At 35.3% G+C, this 19157-nt stretch overlaps 2 protein-coding genes across 6 annotated transcripts in view; one reads left to right on the plus strand and one right to left on the minus strand.

Annotated features, from left to right (window-relative positions):
* LOC130430200 (lisH domain-containing protein ARMC9) overlaps positions 1–15964 on the minus strand; it is a 36704-nt gene extending 20740 nt beyond the window's left edge. For 3 of the 5 annotated variants that reach the window (XM_056759217.1, XM_056759216.1, XM_056759215.1), the window contains exons 1-10: positions 15805–15964; positions 15416–15501; positions 15203–15328; positions 14903–15073; positions 14466–14621; positions 9536–9628; positions 4179–4203; positions 2116–2273; positions 1915–2013; positions 1152–1187 (exon numbers count right to left, since the gene is read on the minus strand). In XM_056759217.1, coding sequence (XP_056615195.1) covers positions 1152–1187; positions 1915–2013; positions 2116–2273; positions 4179–4203; positions 9536–9628; positions 14466–14621; positions 14903–15073; positions 15203–15328; positions 15416–15490 — 939 coding nt within the window. In that variant the 5' untranslated portion in view covers positions 15491–15501; positions 15805–15964. The remainder of the gene's footprint in view (positions 1–1151; positions 1188–1914; positions 2014–2115; positions 2274–4178; positions 4204–9535; positions 9629–14465; positions 14622–14902; positions 15074–15202; positions 15329–15415; positions 15502–15804) is intronic. The other 2 variants (XM_056759219.1, XM_056759218.1) reach the window with 2 other exon arrangements.
* Positions 15965–16439: 475 nt separating this feature from the next.
* On the plus strand, positions 16440–18719 carry polr2h (RNA polymerase II, I and III subunit H). The gene is made up of 5 exons (XM_056759008.1): positions 16440–16855; positions 16942–17025; positions 17273–17366; positions 17452–17535; positions 18293–18719. The coding sequence occupies exons 1-5, from the start codon at positions 16783–16785 to the stop codon at positions 18408–18410; spliced, it is 453 nt and encodes a 150-aa protein (XP_056614986.1). The 5' UTR covers positions 16440–16782; the 3' UTR covers positions 18411–18719.
* The last annotated feature ends 438 nt before the right edge of the window (positions 18720–19157 follow it).

The following is a 19157-nucleotide window of genomic DNA, read 5'->3' on the forward strand; positions in this document are numbered from 1 at the left end:
GTCTAGCTCATTGAATGCGATTCATAAATTTGCCAACTGACGTCGCTGAATGAGCATAGAATGTCATAAACTTTCCGTTTCTCGTTCAGGTCACCTACTGAGATCAAGCAACCATCAACATGTTTTTAGATAGCAATCTGTGGATAATTTTGTCATCAATTACTCACCCTCTTATCATTTCAAACCTGTATGACTATCTCTCTTCTGCCTGAACACAAAAGAAGATATTTTGAAGAAATTGCGACGGCACCCGCTTTTCGGTTACCAACTTTCGTCAAAATACCTTCGTCTGTGTTTTACCGAAGAAAGAGAGTCAAACAGGTTTGAAATGACAGGAAGGTGAGTAAAATGATAACATAAATTTCCTTTTTCACATTCAAGGAATAGTTCTTCCAAAAAAAAGATCCGTCATCATTTTCTCACACTCAGGTTGTTTAAAACCTGTTTAAATGTATTTGTTCCAAAATAAACAGAGAAAGATTTGGAAGAATGTTAGCAATTTTCCATTCTGACACATCATCCACAACCTGTTGAACACAAAATAAGATATTTTGAAGAATTTAGGAAAATAAAGAATTCTCGGGCACCTTTGACTACCATTCTACTTACTATGGTAGTCAATGATGTCCCAGAACTAAAAATTACAAACATTCTTCCAAATATCTTTCTTTGCGTTCATCAGAACAATAATTTATACAGGTTTGAAATTACATGAGCGTGAATAAATGATGACAGAATTTTCACTTTTGGATGAAATATCCCTTTAAGGCCCGTTCACACCAAGAATAATATGTACCGAACTACAGTATAAAGTTAACTATAACAATATCTTAAATAGCATCCACACCAGCCGACAATAATTCAATTTTTGTACTAATCTTGTGCACTGCAGTCTTGTATATGCATAAGCCCTTTAAATTAGAATTTCAGTTTTAGGGTTCATTGGTTAAAAAGTTAGTGTGGACTCTGCTACTCTCTTACAGCGGTTTATCAGATTTAATCTTTATAATTATAGTTTAGAGTTATAGTTATTTTCCTTAGTGTGAACACTCCTATAACTAAGGAACAAATGTAAAGGGGGAAGAAGACAAGCAGGACTGAGGGGGTTGACGTGCAAGACCAGAGAGACGATGAAACATTCAGCAACTTACATATCCATCATCATAAGGGCTCATGGAGTAATATCCCTTTATGAAAAGATGGTCAGACGCACAACAAACACACAGGAAGATATGATTGAGGACACACAAGTCGCAAAACATGTCAAATACCTAAATAATTTTGGCAAAGCAACCCTTCGGAGCATCTTTATAGTCCGTCTCATCGAACGTGTGCGCCGGGACAGCAGTTCACTTCTGGTCTGTGTTTGGCTAGTGTCTAATAATATAACTATTTCTATTTAATTGAATTTATGTTAATATTAATTTATACTATTCTTTTATTGTATAATAATTGTATTAAATAAACATGTTTAGCCAAGTAACGGTTTATTTTGCTTGTTATCAGAAATAATCTACAGGCACTCTATTGTTTGTGAATGTATACCAGAAGTAAAGGTCAGTCCACGAACGCGCACACGTAGCAGTAACGTTTGTTTATGTTGTCACTTTGAAACCGTATATAGTGCATAGTGGACAATTTGAATAAGACAATGTTTGCGTTATTTACTATATACAATCAGACATTGACTACCCAGTCTGAATGAACTTCATTTTGTTCATTTTCAAAATTTCGGTGTAAAACTGTCTTAACTAAAGATCGATTTGAATAACAAATTGTTTGAGTGCCAAACAAAGCCTTATACGCATATCATATATACAACCGTCTTGAGGTTTTGTGTACCAAATGTGTTCAAAAGTTACATTCCCGGCCAGGTTTAATCAAACTATGTGTGTAAAGGCTTCATAGACTTACAGTGCCAGGTCTGGTGAAGTCTATACTCTGAGCAGCACTCTGTCTCATGTGACCGTTGAAGAGCCGCATGCACACACCTTGGAGGTACTCTGGAGAGATCTGCAAAACAGTGAGTTTCCCATGAGAATGCAGGGAAGAATGTTGACAGGTGGTATTATCTGCCTTAAATCAATTGTGGGCGTAAGGTTAATGTTTCCTTGCCATCTTTCCACGGACTGTGGCCTCCAGCGACTCGACCAGCTCGGCTGTGACTACGATGAGGTTGTGATGGTCGGCCTGTAGCTTCGCAAATTTTCTCATGTGGCTGGCGGCCTTCCTCTCTGCCTCGGCCAGATGGAGCTGCATTTGATGAATCGCCTCTGATTGACAAGACAAACAAGCGAGACAGATCATCAGTCAGTTAGCAGTCAACAGGTCTCTGTGCATGATACAAAAATCATTACAAGGTACAAATATCATGGCTTGGATGATGGACAACCAATTCAAAATAAATACTTGCCACACTGTATGTCTAAAAGATGACGAATGATCAGAAAAAGGGGTCATATGGCACGAGCATTTTTTATCAGGTGTCTTTGGTGTGTTATAAGCTGCCCATGCATGTATTAGACACGATAAATTGCTCAAATTAAAGTGTCGGAAAAAGATGCATTCTATATAAAAGCGAATGTCACCCAGACCTGCCTAAATCACCTTGTGTAACCAGATACCCACAAATCTAAGTCAGTTTGTGATACGAGTTGACTAAGACCGACCAAATGTATACGCAAGTAAGGTGATAAGAAATGTCACATTTCCGTCACACGCTTAGAGTGTTCGATAGAGCTGCACGATTCTGGATAAATTGAGGATCCCCATTCTTTTGTTTCAAATAGAGATTGCGATTCTTTTACGATTCTGATTGATGACTAAAAGTAATACATAATTAACTGTTCTGACAAAAAAAAATGTATTTAGGTATGTAATATGTAAGACTTCAAAATTATTACATATTTCATGGTTAACCTACAGTAACTATGGTGAGAAATGTTTAACCACAAATTCCATAAGTAAACTAAGGTGTTTTTTTCATTTTTTTACTTTAAATGCATAGTTTAACTACCTAAAAAGTATAAATGCATTGAAGTAACTTGTATATGAAATATTTCTCAGTAAAACAAATTCATAAGGTGAAACTTTTTTATTTTATACATTTGCCTGATATCTACAGACCGCTTGAAGGGTTTTTTAAAGAAAGACACTAGTGATAAACATAACAATGCAGTATTCTCACCTGTAAACAATTTAAAATAACCTGAAAACATGAAATCAATCGCAACTTGACGAAAAACTCCAATAGCGCAGTTTCACTATTAGTAAATACAGTGATAAGCGGCACACACTATGATGACGTGTTGTACCACAATGACAGATATAAGCGCTCACTCGGATTTGTCCGCGCTACAAATTACAATCGTTAGTTTCGTTTCAAACATGTCCAGTTAAGATGTGAAGCATAATCAGAACAATGTAACAGAATCCTGAAAGACACTCATAAGAACAGTTTTGTTGTCAGGCTGTATTTACTTTATATGTTGGTCTGTTATTTGGTGTGAGACTAATTTGGGCAGAGTAGGAGCTTGTAAACGAGTCTCATGCGTGTGAGTTAGCAACTCTCTTCTTTAATCCCAGTACTTCTGTGATCATTTGACACAGAAATAATGATTCTGTGTGTTTTGAAAAGACGGTTTGTGACGTCGTTACATACCTTATAATAATAATTTTAACTTCTGCGGCAGCAACAGCAAATATTGAAGCATTATGATTTTCCGAGGTGTAAGTTAATAGAGAACACGAGAATCATTGATTTTCAATAATAAGATTGTGTGGTGTTCGAATCGAGATAACAAACTTTTAACAATTAATCGTGCAGCTCTAGTGTTTAACCAATCACTACGCTCTGGTCTACTGGCCAACAGCACACCTCGCTTTTTAGAGCAATGAGATTTGTAAAACATCCGCTCGTTTCAGAGAGGCGGGGCAAAGAGTAGACACAAACATGCAAGTTATGTGGAAAATACAGCGTAACCTTAAATCGTGTTTACACAAACCATAATAACAATAATATTCAGTTTAGCCGTGTCATATGACTCCTTTAAATATTTTATAAACTTCACATTCCTGCAACCCAATTTAATGGCTGGTAAATGCTGCCAATCCACCGGTTTCTTGGCAGATGAAACAACAATGTTTGGGCAATGTTTAAAAAACGCCAACTAGTTTACCTTTGTTTCCTTTTCCACCGTCCCTCTGGTTAATCTGTGTTAAGGAGTCATGTCATCAAATCATTTGTCTTCTAGGTAATATTCTCTGGCCCCCTTACTTCTTACCGTGGTGATGAGATTTATAGCAGATTATCACCACTAAATGGCTGGTTGTCTGAGTGGTGCCTGCAGAATAATATAGATTTTATAAATGACTGGAAAAGTTTTGAGGGCAGACCTGACCTGTTGAAACGAGATGGTCTCCATCCCTCCTGGGATGGGGTTTCCCTCCTCTCTAGAAATTTGTCCCACAGTCTTAATAATGCTAAAGGCTGACTACCTGGGGCCCAGGTCAGGAAGGAGACAGAATGTCTTAACAACATAAAATAGAGACTGTGTCTGTCCCCCGGATTAGCAAACATAAGATAATGCATAAACCTCTTGAAAGTAATTTAATAAACGTTAAACAAATCAATCATGAACAAAATACTGAAAATCAACTGTTACGACTCAGATTGCTTAATATTAAATCTCTCTCAAAAAAAGCACTTTTTGTTACAATATGATAACCGATCATAAAATAGACATGCTCTGTTTGACAGAAACATGGCTAAAGCCAGATGATTATATTACTCTAAATGAATCCGTTCCCCAAGATTATTACTATAAACACGAGCCTCGTCTAAAAGGTAGAGGGGGAGGTGTTGCTGGACTTCACAATAATTATTTTATCACCTCTCAGAAGTCAAATTTTAAATACAATTCTTTTGAAGTCATGGTACTTCACGTATCAACAGCTAATACTAAGGACAAAACATTTTTAAAATGTATTCTAGCTATTGTATATAGGCCTCCAGGGCACCACACAGATTTTATTAAAGAATTTGGTGGGTTCTTATCACATTTACATTTACATTTAGTCATTTGGCAGACGCTTTTATCCAAAGCGACTTACAGTGCACTTATTACAGGGACAATCCCCCTGGAGCAACATGGAGTAAAGTATCTTGCTCAAGGACACACTGGTGGTGGCTGCTGGGATCGAACCAGCAACCTTTGATTTACCAGTTCAGTGGTTCAGTGGTTTAACCCACTAGACCACAATCTCCACCATTATCAGAACTAGTACTGGCCGCAGATAGAGTCCTTGTCGTTGGTGACTTCATGTGACTTCAACATCCATGTAGATAATGATACAGATGCCTTGGGAATGGCTTTCAAAGACACTCTTAACTCCATGGGCGTTAGTCAACATGTGTCAGGACCCACTCACCTTCGTATTCATACTTTAGATTTAATACTATCTTACGGTATAAATGTGGACAATGTTAAAATCGTCCAGCAGAGTGAAGACATTTCGGATCATTATCTGATATTATGTTTGCTTCACTGGCCTACGGCTGCAAATCAAACTCCTTGTTACAAATATGGTAGAACGATTATTTCAACTACCAAAGATGCGTTTCTCGACAATCTGCCTGAATTGTCTCAAATATCTAGCATAAGTAAAAACGATGACGATCTTGACATTACTATAGAAAATTTTAACTCTACCTTCTCTGAAACATTAGACACAGTTGCTCCTCTGCGTTTAAAAAAGATTAAAAATGTAAGCCCAACACCATGTTTTAATGAACACACTCAGGCTATAAAGAAAGCGTCCCGTAAAATGGATCGGAACTTTAAGAAAACTAATTTAGAGGTATTTCGTATAGCATGGAAGGATAACACTTGAAAATACAGGAATGCCATAAAAACGTCTAGATCCGCCTACTTTTCATCACTAATAGAAGAAAACCATCACAACCCTAGGTTTTTATTTAACACCATGGCTAAATTAACAAAAAATAAGTCATCAGCGACTTCAGATTCTGATAATCAGCATAACAGTGATGAATTTATGAACTGCTTCAATAGTAAAATCCAAGATATTAGAGAAAAAATTATAACAATGCAACCAGAAGTGAAACCCGCTGAACAAACTAACTACAGCACCCCTAAGGAGAAAATGCAATAATTTTCTACAGTAGATCACGATGAACTCTCTAAAATCATTAGATCATCCAAATCAACAACATAGGTTCTAGACCCTATACCAACAAAACTACTGAAAGAAATTCTCCCAGAAATTATAGATCCTCTCCTTAGTATTATTAACTCATCTCTCACATTAGGACAAAACTCGACCCAAGAGAACTAGGGAATTACAGGCCTATATCGAATTTACCTTTTATATCTCAAGTTCTTGAAAAAGGAGTTTCAACGCAGTTATGCTCCTTCCTCCAAAGGCATGACATTAATGAAGAATTCCAGTCTGGATTTCGAGCATGTCACAGTACAGAGACTGCTTTGATCAGAGTTACAAATGATCTGCTTTTAGCGTCTGACCGTGGCTGTATTTTGTTATTGGTGCTGCTAGACCTTAGTGCTGCATTTGACACCATTGACCACAGCATACTCCTACACAGACTCGAAAATTACGTCGGCATTAATGGAATAGCATTGAAATGGTTTAAGTCTTATTTATCTGACCGTTTTCAATTTGTAGCAATAAAAAATGATGGTTCCCGCAAATCGCAAGTCCAGTACGCTGTACCACAGGGCTCAGTCTTAGGGCCTCTGCTCTTTGCATTACATATGCTACCTCTAAGAGATATAATAAAGTGACACGGAATTAGCTTTCACTGATATGCTGATGATACTCAACTTTATATTTCCTCGAAGCCTCATGAAACCCAGCAGTTCCATCGAATAAGGGAATGCATAGTTGATTTAAAAAACTGGATGAGTAACAATTTTTTACTACTGAACTCGGACAAAACATAAGTGTTACTTACTGGACCAAAAACCGCCCTACGTAACAACCAAGAATACTGCTTTACTATTGACGTATGCTCCATAAAATCCTCATCGTCAGCTAAGAATCTTGGCATTGTATTCGATAGTAAGCTGTCATTTGAGAGCCATGTCGCCAACACCTGTACAATTTTTCCATTTTAAGAATATATCTAAACTACGTCATATACTGTCACTGTCAGATACAGAGAAATTAATTCATGCATTCATGACATCAAGACTAGATTACTGTAATGCACTTTTAGGTGGTTAAAAAAACTGCAACTGGTTCAAAACGCGGCAGCTCGAGTTCTTACACGTACAAAAAAGTATGAGCATATAACCCCGGTTCTGTCAACCTTGCACTGGTTACCTATAAAGCATTGCATTAACTTTAAGATCTTGCTTTACCTATAAAGCCCTACATGTTCTAGCGCCGCAGTATTTGAATTAACTTCTATTGTATTACAATCCTCCACGTGCATTATGCTTTCAGGCGTCATGTCAGTTGTTAATACCTAGAATTTCAAAATCAAGTGCAGGTTGTAGATCCTTTTCTTATCTAGCACCTAAACTTTGGAATATTCTTCCCTGCACTGTCCGGGAGGCAGACACACTCTGTCAGTTTAAATCTAGACTTAAGACGCATCTTTTTAATGTCGCATACACTACACTTCCATAAAATTAATCCTCAGAGGATTTAGGCTGCATTATTTAGATCAACCGGAACCAGGAACACATCCAACAACAAATGATGTACTTGTTGCATCAAAGAGTGCAGAACAGTACTCTACTCTCAGCCAGTCTTGTCTTTTTGTTCCAAGGTTACCGCAAGATGCAGTTCATGCCCAGACCTGATGGTAGAGCTGAGAATGGGAAGCGGTGACCTGACAAAAGCTGAGATGATAGAGCTGGATAAAGGACGGGGCAACTTGACACTATTTTTCTACAACACTTCAAATGCTATTAGATTGTTAATGATAATCTTAAATCTATAATTTACCTTATTAGTAAGTTTATTTATTTTTTATTGTGCAAGCACTGCTGAGCTCGTGCAGAGGCAGCATCTTTTGCCAGAGGGGAACTGGAATCCCCTGGTTGGGCCTGGGTTCTCCTGAGGTTTTTTTTCTCGATGGGAGTTTTGGGTTCCTCACCACCGTTTGCATATTGCCTGGCCGGGGGGGCTGCTTTAGAATTTAGAAGTTAGACATAATTAATATTGCATATAAGAATTTATAGACCGTTTAATATTTGAACTGTGGTTCTCTCTCCTTTATCTAAAATGTGTGCTTTCACTGTGCGTGTGTGCGAGTGTGTTTGCGTGTGTGCGTCTATGTCAATGTGTGTAAGTATGTATGCATGCATGTTGTGTGTGGAGCATTTGTAAGTCTGTCTTTTGTTGTTTTCACCTTTTTCTTGTTTTTACAGGTATATGACTTTAGTTGTTTTTCTTGAATTCAATGTGTCTAGCTGCTTTGTAACAATGAAAATTGTAAAAAGCGCTATATTAATAAAGTTGAGTTGAGTAGGTAGATTAATTTCAGGTACACATCCCTGCCTTCCAACAACATTGCGCAAAGACGTTCCTGTTGGCTCTTCAAACATAACGTTTAGAGAACATATTTGCTCATCAAACACAACATTCAGAGAACAATCCACAAACCATCTCCCGGACAACACAGGCGAACATGTACATTTCAGGACAATAGACAATAAACCAGCCATTCTTATTCTTTGAGGCCTGTAATTATAATTGAATAGTAATCCTTAAATTGTCCTGCATTAGGACAGAAGTCTTGTCAATAATAGAAAAAGAAGAAACCACATACACTGATATTATTGTTTAATTCCAATGAATGTCATAAATTCCATCTCGTAATATGAACGTGCCGTCCGGTTTTAGGTCTAACAATTTCAAAACACGGGTGCCAAAATGTCTAAAAAAAAATTATAATAGGATAAAAAGCAGGAACCTTTGTTACTTTTGTTGAGAGTGATCTGGAACTACCATCCAAGCCTTGTCTGCACTATTTTAAAACATCAAGCTACATCTAATAAATTAAATGAACAGGAAGAGGGTGACTCACTGAGTATGAGGATTTATATTCATATGAATGAGATGGTTTACTTTAGATTATGCATTACAATGCAATCTTTAGCTCAAACAAAGCCTGCTGGGAATACTGTCAGTAACCACAAGAATCTGGTAGTATTAAAGATACTACATTGAAAAGGGTCTACAATAATGTTCACAGTAAAACCAAGAAAGTGTGTGTGTTTACATTTTATACATTTGGCTGATGCTTTTATCCAAATCAAGGTGTATTTTATCAGTATGTGTGTTCACTGGGAATAAAACCCATGATGACTTTTGTAAAGCTAACTGCAAGAACATTCTGATTTGACTCCATAAAAATTGAACTCACATTTCTTTAGTAAAATTAGTTTCAAGAATCTATGCACTTTTACTGGGAAAGATAAACACAGTTGATCCTAATAAGATTATAGGAAAAAAAAGTTCTGTTGTTGAGACAAAAGGATACATATAATGTCAGAAGCCTCGGTGTGTTTGAAGCTTTTAGCATTGCTGCCAGGAACTTCTCCAGCTTTGCTCTCAAATCTGTCATCCAGGAGTCCTACAATTTAATGACTGATCATTAATAACATAACGGTTGTCTGCATCAAACATTTACTTGTCTGTAAGGAAAACAAAACAATACGAGACTGTTCTTTAATTTTGTTGCATTATGAAGGGACTACCTATGGAGGACCAGGAGAGCCTTGTGTAAAGTAATAAAGCATTTCATTGTTTAATAACTTATTTTTCAATAAAAATAGGCATTAATCCATTTGTTTGTAACTTAATTTTTTAATTCAAATATAAATAGGCGAAATGATAAAGTCATTTATTATATATTGTTTTAATGGGCAATAAAAAGCGTGATTGTAAAAATAATTCATATATGAAATATGAATCGATCAATAAATACCTCAAATTAAAAAGGGACTTTTAAAAATCAACATAAAACACGAAATAAATACATCATTTTAAAGCGCATTAATGAATTCCTTTATAAACAGTGAAATTTCTAAATCTATTTGAAAATGCGATTTAAAAAGAGGAATAAATAATTGGATTTACAAATTAAACTAGAAATAAAAGTTTTAATCAGTCATTTAAAAGACTATTTATTTTACCATTTGAATTTCCATTTCCTCGCTGCCTTTCCTTTTCCAATTTGCTATTCGATTAGCCAAGTAATTTAGCTTATCCTTTTAGCCTCTCTATTTACTATTTCCCTGACACTCTGGGGCCTTGCATTGCTAAAAAGAGGTTAAACAATGCAAATTGCTATGGAGGGAGACATGTTACAAGCTCTCTGATGGCTAGTTCCTTTTACGTCATGTTCAGATGTCTGTTAGAGGATAGTCTGTTGTTCTCTACACGTGTACCCAACTAGTTATCAGCGCCTGCTTATTCATTAACAGAAATCATAGAAAATGATACTTATTGTTAAAACAGGTTAGAACATTCATACTGCACGTGGAAGCAGCAGTGCTGCGGTCATTTTGGGGCCGAGTCTATTTATGATGCGATGCTTACGCGCAGTTAACGTGAGTTACGGTGCTTATGGCCAAATGCTTATAGATTCACGGGAAATGTAACAGTTTTACCATTAAAGCATGTATCTGATGTCAGCGGTGTTTTAATCCGCCAATGTTGACTTTTTATGAAACCGCAAACAGACACCATGGTGTGTATTATATATGCATATAGTAGATGTTACTGTGTATTGACTATGAGGACAGGACTAATAATTGACCTTTTTTATTGATTTTCCAAGAGCACCGCACCACACACCCCCTCACGTTCCCGTTCCCCCGGTCTGCTCATCATGAGCCGTGGCCAACCGGTGCTGAGGGGAGCAATTGCATCATGCAGTCAATCAAAACTAAGCAAATCCTTGTCTTTCATTGTAATCTTCAGAAAAACCCCACTAAATGTACACATCATGTTCACTACTAATATTATTGTATGAGACTCACACTGTGAGTGAGGGGAAAACGATTCTAAACAAACTCTCCATCTCAATTCAGAGAAAAAAATAAAACGGAATATACACAGCATGCGATGTCAATAATTCCCTTCTGCTGAGCAAATCCTCGTCTTCGGTCTTCATTATCATGTGTTTTACTAACATGTCCATGTAACATACTTTATGTCGTGTGCCGAGGTATGTCAGATGAGCATAGTCGTATTTTGCGGGTGGGATATGTGGGACGTAAATGTAAATGTATATATGATATGTATATCCCCACCATTTTCTGGAAAAAAATGCTTTGGTTTTTAAGGGCCATTAACGTTTTAGATCGTGGGAAATGTAGGATGCATCGCTTTCTCTACTTGCCAAAGTATATACTTATATACTTCTCTATGTTTGAATGGATTAAACAACTTGATTACGAAATGATTCGAGTAGAAGAATACCTGTTTAATGTTTACTGCTTGTACCACTAGAACAGTGTGCTCGGAACATGTTTAAAACACACGAATTACATCTTTTCCGGATTATATAGATATTACAACTCATATGATACATTGATTTGCTTGGTTTTGATTGACAGTGTGATGCAGTTGCTTCCCTCAGCACCGGTGGGCCACTGCTCATGAGCAGACAGTGGGAACCGGAATGCGATGTGGTGCGCTTCTCTTGGAAAAACGTTCCAGGGTCACTTTTTAGTCCTGTCCTCATAGACAATACACAGTATCATCTAATATATGCATATATAATACACACCATGGTGTGTGTTTGCGGTTTCATAAAAAAGTCAATATTGGCGGATTAAAACACAACAGACATCAGTATGGTAATGGTAAAACTTTCACATTTAACGTGAATCTATAAGCATTTTGGCCATAAGCACCGTAATTTATGTCACGTTAACTGCGCGTAAGCATCGCATCATAAATAGACTCGGCACCAAAATGACCGCAGCACTGCTGCTTCCACGTGCAGTATGAATGTTCTAACCTGTTCTAACACTAAGTTTCATTTTCTATGATTTCTGTTAATGAATAAGCAGGCGCTGATAACTAGTTGGGTACACGTGTAGAGAACAACAGACTATCCTCTGACAGACATCTGAACATGACGTAAAAGGAACTAGCCAATCAGAGAGCTTGTAACATGTCTCCCTCCATAGCAATTTGCATTGTTTAACCTCGTTTTAGCAATGCAAGTTCCCAGAGTGTCAGGGAAATAGTAAATAGAGAGGCTAAAAGGATAAGCTAAATTACTTGGCTAATCGAATAGCAAATCGGAAAACAAAAGGCAGTGGGGAAATGGAAATGACTGATTAAAACTTTTATTTCTAGTTTAATTTGTAAATCCAATTATTTATTCCTCTTTTTAAATCGCATTTTCAAATAGATTTTGAAATTCCACTGTTTAAAAAGGAATTCATTAATGCGCTTTAAAATTATCTATTTATTTTGTGTTTTATGTTGATTTTTAAGAGTCCCTTTTTAATTTGAAGTATTTATTGATTGATTAATATTTCATTTATTAATTATTTTTACAATCACACATTTTTATTGCCAATTAAACAATATATAATAAAGACTTTATCATTTCGTCTATTTATATTTGAATTAAAAAATGTAATTAACAAATTAAAAAGTTAAAAAATTAAAAGTTAAAAACAAATGGATTAATGCCTATTTTTATTGAAGAATTAGTTATTAAAAAATGAAATGCTGCATTACTTTCAGTGGTGGACGAAGTACACAAACCATGTACTTGAGTAAAAGTAGAGATACCCAAGGCAAAATATGACTCAAGTAAAAGTAGAAGTGCTGTCTTTAAACTTTTACTTGAGTAAAAGTACAAAAGTATTCGCCTTCAAATGTACTCAAGTATCCAAGTACTATAATTTTTATTAAAAAAATTAATATAATATATTTTATGTGCTTTTCTTTTAGCATGTCATAAGAAATACAGAGTATATACAGAGTATATTATTTTCAGCATAGGCCTAGTTAGATCAGTCTTTGGAAGCTTTAGAAAATAACAATACCTGTTAATAAGGAGAAATCCACTCCAACAGTCAACTGTTTTAGCATTATACATGCACCAATGCAAAATTTTCTTATAATATAATCATTGTGTTCCCAACTTGTAATAATTACTTTAATTAGCTCATTGTTTCCTTCTTTAAATGAATACATGATGTTAGCTATAACAGCATGATTTGTATTATCTTAAAACTGTACATTTAGATAACTTAGACAGTCACCTCTCATAACAGATCACTCAAAATATTTATGTAGACAAATTCAAGCTGCTTTGAAACTATATGTATTGTGAAAAACGCTAATACAAATAAATGTGAATTGAATCGGTGCAGCCTAGTCAAAATATAATTAAGTTAAATTCCAACATAAAATGTTAAATTCGATTGATTCCCATTTCACAATATCAGAGCACTCAGCTTGAAAAGTTTCAAATTCAAATATGAAATAAGCTGAAACAGCTAAGTTTACTTGGCTGACGACGTGTTCAATGTTCATGGTAGCGTAACAGTCTATATTCTAACCAAAATGTGTTCTGCAAGCTACTGTTAGATTTATATCTCTTTATTTTAAATGAGTGAAATTAAAATGGCTTACCTCTATGTGTTCTCTTATTGGAAGGAGAATTCTTGTATGAAGAAATTGTACAGGACCGAGGCAGGCAGAGAAGGCACTTAAAAATTAAAGACTCGTTCTTCTTTTCAACGATGGGTTTTGAGCAAGGTTAGATTCTGCAGTTTCTTCCATGATTTCACTAAAGATATTGCCAGTCGAAATGTTATGTTGTTGCAGACAGTTGCACTGAATCTGATGTGTTTAATAGTATTTTCGCGCTAAGTAGATAACGTGACCAAGGCGACAACGGGGGCAAAACAATACAAGTTCAAAATAAAGCGTGCGATGTTCTGTGATTAGTGGCTCGTTTTACCAGTTAAGTTTTTACTGACTTATAAATAAAAAGGAACGACAGATTTTGAAAATGTAGTAGAGTAAAAAGTAAGATATTTGACTTTAAAATGTAGTGGAGTTAAAGTAAAAGTCTCCGAAAATTGAAGTACTTGAGTAAAGTAAAGATACACAAAAAAACTACTTAAGTACAGTAACGAATTACATTTACTTCGTTACTGTCCACCACTGATTACTTTACACAAGACTCTCCTGGTCCTCCATAACTACCAGACTGTATTTGACATTCATTCAATTGCATTAAGCAAAATTTCTAACCGGCAGTTTTTATGCGAACAAATAATGGATTCACTAATATTACCTACAAATTTGTCGGACATTTTTGCAGTGACAAACAACAATGTGATGGTGATTTTAAAAGATGTCTTAGTTTCTCAGGAATCAAGTTCAAAGAGTGCATGCAAACATGCAAATACTGTTTGCAGCGACGGTACCTGGAAAAGCTCTTGGAATGATGGATGTACCATAGGGTTGGGCACAAAGGGAAAGGCGTAAAACGGCAGGAATTCTGTGGTCTGGCTCAATGCTGCCCCTCTAGTCTCCAGGTAGTGTTTGAAGTGTGTAATTCTGTTGTCAAACTCAGATTTATCCTGCAATAAAATATGACATTTCACAAATTGCATCTTGATCAAAAGCTTATAACATTGAATCCACACATGCAAAGTTCAACTGAACAAAAGGTTAAGAAATGCCTTCTGGAATATTTGGTTTTGTGAGGACCTCTGTTGGTCAAACAGGAGGCATCCATTCATTGTATTAACCAATTCTATGAAACATACACACACAAATAATTCTCTATATATTTTATAGTATATATACGTTTTATAAATATATATGTTATAACCATCTCATACAATAAAAATACACTTACATGACTTCCGCCGGGGAACTTCAGTGGGTATATTGTGAAATGAATTTTTAGGTAGAATTCCAATTTCTGGGCAACTTGGTCAAAATCACAGATTTCTGAAGGAATATTTTTAGCCCACAGCTCGAAGAAAACCTTGTGGTCTCCATCATTAAATGAGCTGATGAAATCATCCTACAGAAAAATAAATATATGAATATAATTATATGAATCAAAAGAGGCTTTAAAAAGTTAAAACTTGCATAAACTGTCTAGGAAAACTAGAGTGATAGTTAACATGTATGACATAAAAAACACTCTCACGTGAATAATGATGATTTTGGAGTCTCTGCAAGAAGATCCTGAAGTCTTGAGAACAGGTTTTCCCTTGCGTTTCATTTCTTTTTCAAACACTTTTACAGTGTCTTCGAACCCTGCAAACCTTAGATACTGTAAACCATTTCATTGTTTGTTATTACGCCCGCTACACTCATAAAATTCTTCCATCTATCATAATATTCAGTAATAAGACCTTACCTCACTGATCATTGACAGCATATCACTTTCACATGCTAGATGTTCTCCCATATTCTGATATTTTCCCGAGCACATTGGTTTAACCTCTGTTCAGCAAAATAACACGAAATATTAAGTTGATTTAAAAGCAAGATTTTACTCATCCGTCTAATATAGGCACATTGAAAAATAAACAGATTTAACAAATGCGTCACTGTAACCATACAACAAAAATCGTCAGATTAAACGCAACCCAAACTTGTTAGAATCAAGAGAAAGTATACGAGCTGCCGAAAATATTACAATTTTTTTAGATAGAGTAGAATAGGCATATATAAATAGCTGTACGTTACGCCAGCTGGAGTGCTGCACTGTAGATCCGTTAACAGTTTAAAAATGATGAAACTCACATCAGTGAAGTTATTTTTCCCTTTCAGCAGTCACTGAACACATCTGTCCGTGTTTCCGTATTAAATACGTTAGATATATTAGACAACAACAGCGATTTATGTAGGACAAAAAGTAGCTGTTTGGCTAACCAAGACGGTAACCATGAGCATGACGCTTTCTCTTAGCAACCGTGGCGAAACTGCCGGTTGAAGTATAAATCTGTCGTAATTTTTTAATGACCTAACGTTATGTTTTTTAAATATGCTGTATTCACAGCAAATGCAAATGATAGATACAAAACAATAAAACATTACTTTATTATTTCTGTCTAGGTAACACAATATTTAATTCACTTTTCCACTGCATACATACAAAAATACTAATACACAATATAACTCTCAGGAAAATGGAATTTATAATAATATCATTGGCATGTTTATTATAATCTCATTTGCTTGTTTTACTTTAAATAAATGTTTTACATTGTTCTATCCGTATTCATAATATTAAATAAAAAAATCAGAACGCGACATTTAATAAATTTAAATGGCTTTTATGTTTTCATGTGAATTTTATATAATATGGCACAAATAATTGCATTTTTCTATATAATTTTATTTTGCTTTTTGTAACCCGGAAGTTATACGCCGTCACGTTACAGAGGTGAAGCACATTGTTCCGCGGCATGTTTCATTTTGAATGAGAGTAAACTATCGCTAAATCTGTTTGTTTTTCATTTATTTGTACATTCAATTCTTAAATTATAAAGCGGAACAATCCTACAGTTTGGTGAAATAAGACTTTTGCATTAAGCGTGCACTTTTTGTTTTAAGCGTAGACTCTAACGTTATTTACTGAAGCGATCCCTAAAAGACAGTGGGAATCTCGCATACAGACGGATCTTAGTGTTGTTTATTTCTAATTATCATTCTCTTTATTGTGGCAGTATAGTTCAGCACTAGATTTGGATTAAGTTTATTATTTAAATTCGTGAAAAGATGGCTGGGATTCTGTTTGAGGATATCTTTGACGTCAAGGATATAGATCCAGATGGGAAAAAGTTTGATAGAGGTGAGATAAAAAATATTTAAATGATAATTATTTAAGTCATTTATTATAGATAATAATTTACGAATCCACATGTTTTGTTGTTTTAGTTTCTCGTCTTCACTGTGAAAGTGAGTCTTTCAAAATGGACCTGATCCTTGATGTAAACATTCAAATTTATCCTGTTGACCTTGGTAAGTCTATATTGCTTATTTGTATCCTCTGGTGTGTTTGACAAATGTTTTTAATCTTGCTTGTGTCATTGAAGAGGTTGGATTGAGGCATGTTACTGATACACAAAATATGGAATTTGTTATTATATATTGCATGACTATGTAAGCATGTAAAAACTTGAATGACTGGCCCCAGACCTGCCAGAAGTAAAAAATAAACGTACTGTTTAGCCCAGCATTCTTACATCATCATATTTTCTTTTTGCAGGTGATAAATTCAGGTTGGTGATAGCAAACACATTGTATGAGGATGGAACGCCAGATGATGGGGAATACAACCCTCAAGATGACAGGCCATCCAGGTAGCATGTGTCTTTAAAGTTCTGACTGGAATATTACATTTATGCTCACAGACTTGTTTTTGTTGTGCTTCTGTTTGGCTTGCAGGGCTGATCAGTTTGATTACGTCATGTATGGCAAGGTTTATAGGATCGAGGGGGATGAGACATCTACAGAAGCAGCCACTCGCCTGTAAGTGTCCTTATTATCAATTTCTCCATTCTTTATCTACTTTCATAGATTTCCTCAACAACATCAAGACGTCAAAATGAACAAGGCAAAGTGAATATCTTGCTACATGCCACCATTTTTCTTGCAACATGATTTGCCTTCACCATATCATTTTTCATGGTTTTCTAAGCGGTTAGTAGGACTACAAATAACAAAATTCAAATTACATATTTTTTCCAAAACTACAATAACTTCTGTTGTAAATACAAGTTTAAAAGTAAAAAAAATCAAGATTGAATTTATCTTGTATGTAAATTGGATAGGTCTACAATCCATAAAATTCTAAATACAGTACACATAATTGTTTTTTTACATTTACATTTAGACATTTGGCAGACGCTTTTATCCAAAGCGACTTACATTGCTTTATCCTATACATTTTACATAGGTATTTGCAATCCCCTGGGATCGAACCCACAACCTTGCGTTGTTAACGCAGTGCGAAAAACCACTGAGCTACAGGAAAGCTTGTTTTTTTTGTAATTGTTTTTTTATTGTGATAGATAATGCCACAATATGAAGTTATACCCATTGTTTAATACATACATATGTATTATGTGTTGCTGCAGGGTCTAAAATGACAACTTCCTAAATACATGTTGCTTTCACTACAAAAATTAAACTGGACAGTTGACTGCATTTACAGTTATTTAATCATATAATTTCACCGTCATGTTGCCAATGTAATATTTTTGAATGATTTTGTGTCTCTTTACAGATCTGCATATGTATCCTATGGAGGCCTTCTGATGCGACTCCAAGGAGATGCAAACAATTTGCATGGATTCGAAGTGGACTCCAGAGTGTATCTACTGATAAAGAAACTTGCTTTCTAAATGATGTTGAGTTGATCTCATGGAACTTTTAGAAACGCTTGTTTCTGAGTAGTGAAAAAAAAGCCTTTTATACGAATAGTGTTTTCTTTTCATGAGAAAAGGATTTTGTCCAATATATCTGGAAACTGATCAATAACTTATGCAAAAAAACAAACATATTTGATTAAATGTGTTAGAAAAGTTTTTTTTGTCATTTACCAAATGTACATTCTGAACCCGAATAATAAGTTCACATACATGCAACATTACATATATGTTATTGTTTAGCTTTAAACTGTTTCAAAATAAATGTAAATTTTCTTTTAGTTACATTTAGTCATTTATAGCATTTTTGGGGGGTTAACACTTTACCACTAATACGTTTTTGGTAGCAGATAACCTGGAGGCTGATGTTGCATACACACAAAATGAGCATTGAAATGCATGTGTTAAAAATCCATGCAGAATTTATTTAAAAAAAATTAACTGAGGTGTAGACGTGGACATTATACTTACAGTATACTCTTGGCTGTGTACGCACGTTTTAAAGGGATAGTAAACTCAAAAATTTGAATTTTGTCCTCATTTACACACATCACAAGTTATTCCAAATCTATATACATTTCTTTATTCTGATGAACACAGAGAACGATATTTGGAAGAATGTAGGACAGCAAATGGTTCTGTGTCACTTTTGACAACCATCATATTTTTTTCTACTATGGTAATCATTGGGGGGCTTTGAGATCTGTTTGGTTATAGGCATTC

Source organism: Triplophysa dalaica, chromosome 10 (assembly GCF_015846415.1).
Source record: "Triplophysa dalaica isolate WHDGS20190420 chromosome 10, ASM1584641v1, whole genome shotgun sequence".
In the NCBI taxonomy this organism is placed as follows: Eukaryota; Metazoa; Chordata; class Actinopteri; order Cypriniformes; family Nemacheilidae; genus Triplophysa; species Triplophysa dalaica.

What these genes read in the sequence shown, in the direction of transcription:
- polr2h (XM_056759008.1), top strand. Translation starts at nt 16,783, where the DNA reads ATGGCTGGGATTCTGTTTGAGGATATCTTTGACGTCAAGGATATAGAT. An exon ending in TGGGAAAAAGTTTGATAGAG is followed by an intron (nt 16,856 to 16,941) that starts GTGAGATAAAAA and finishes TTGTTGTTTTAG; the next exon opens with TTTCTCGTCTTCACTGTGAA. An exon ending in ACAGAAGCAGCCACTCGCCT is followed by an intron (nt 17,536 to 18,292) that starts GTAAGTGTCCTT and finishes GTCTCTTTACAG; the next exon opens with ATCTGCATATGTATCCTATG.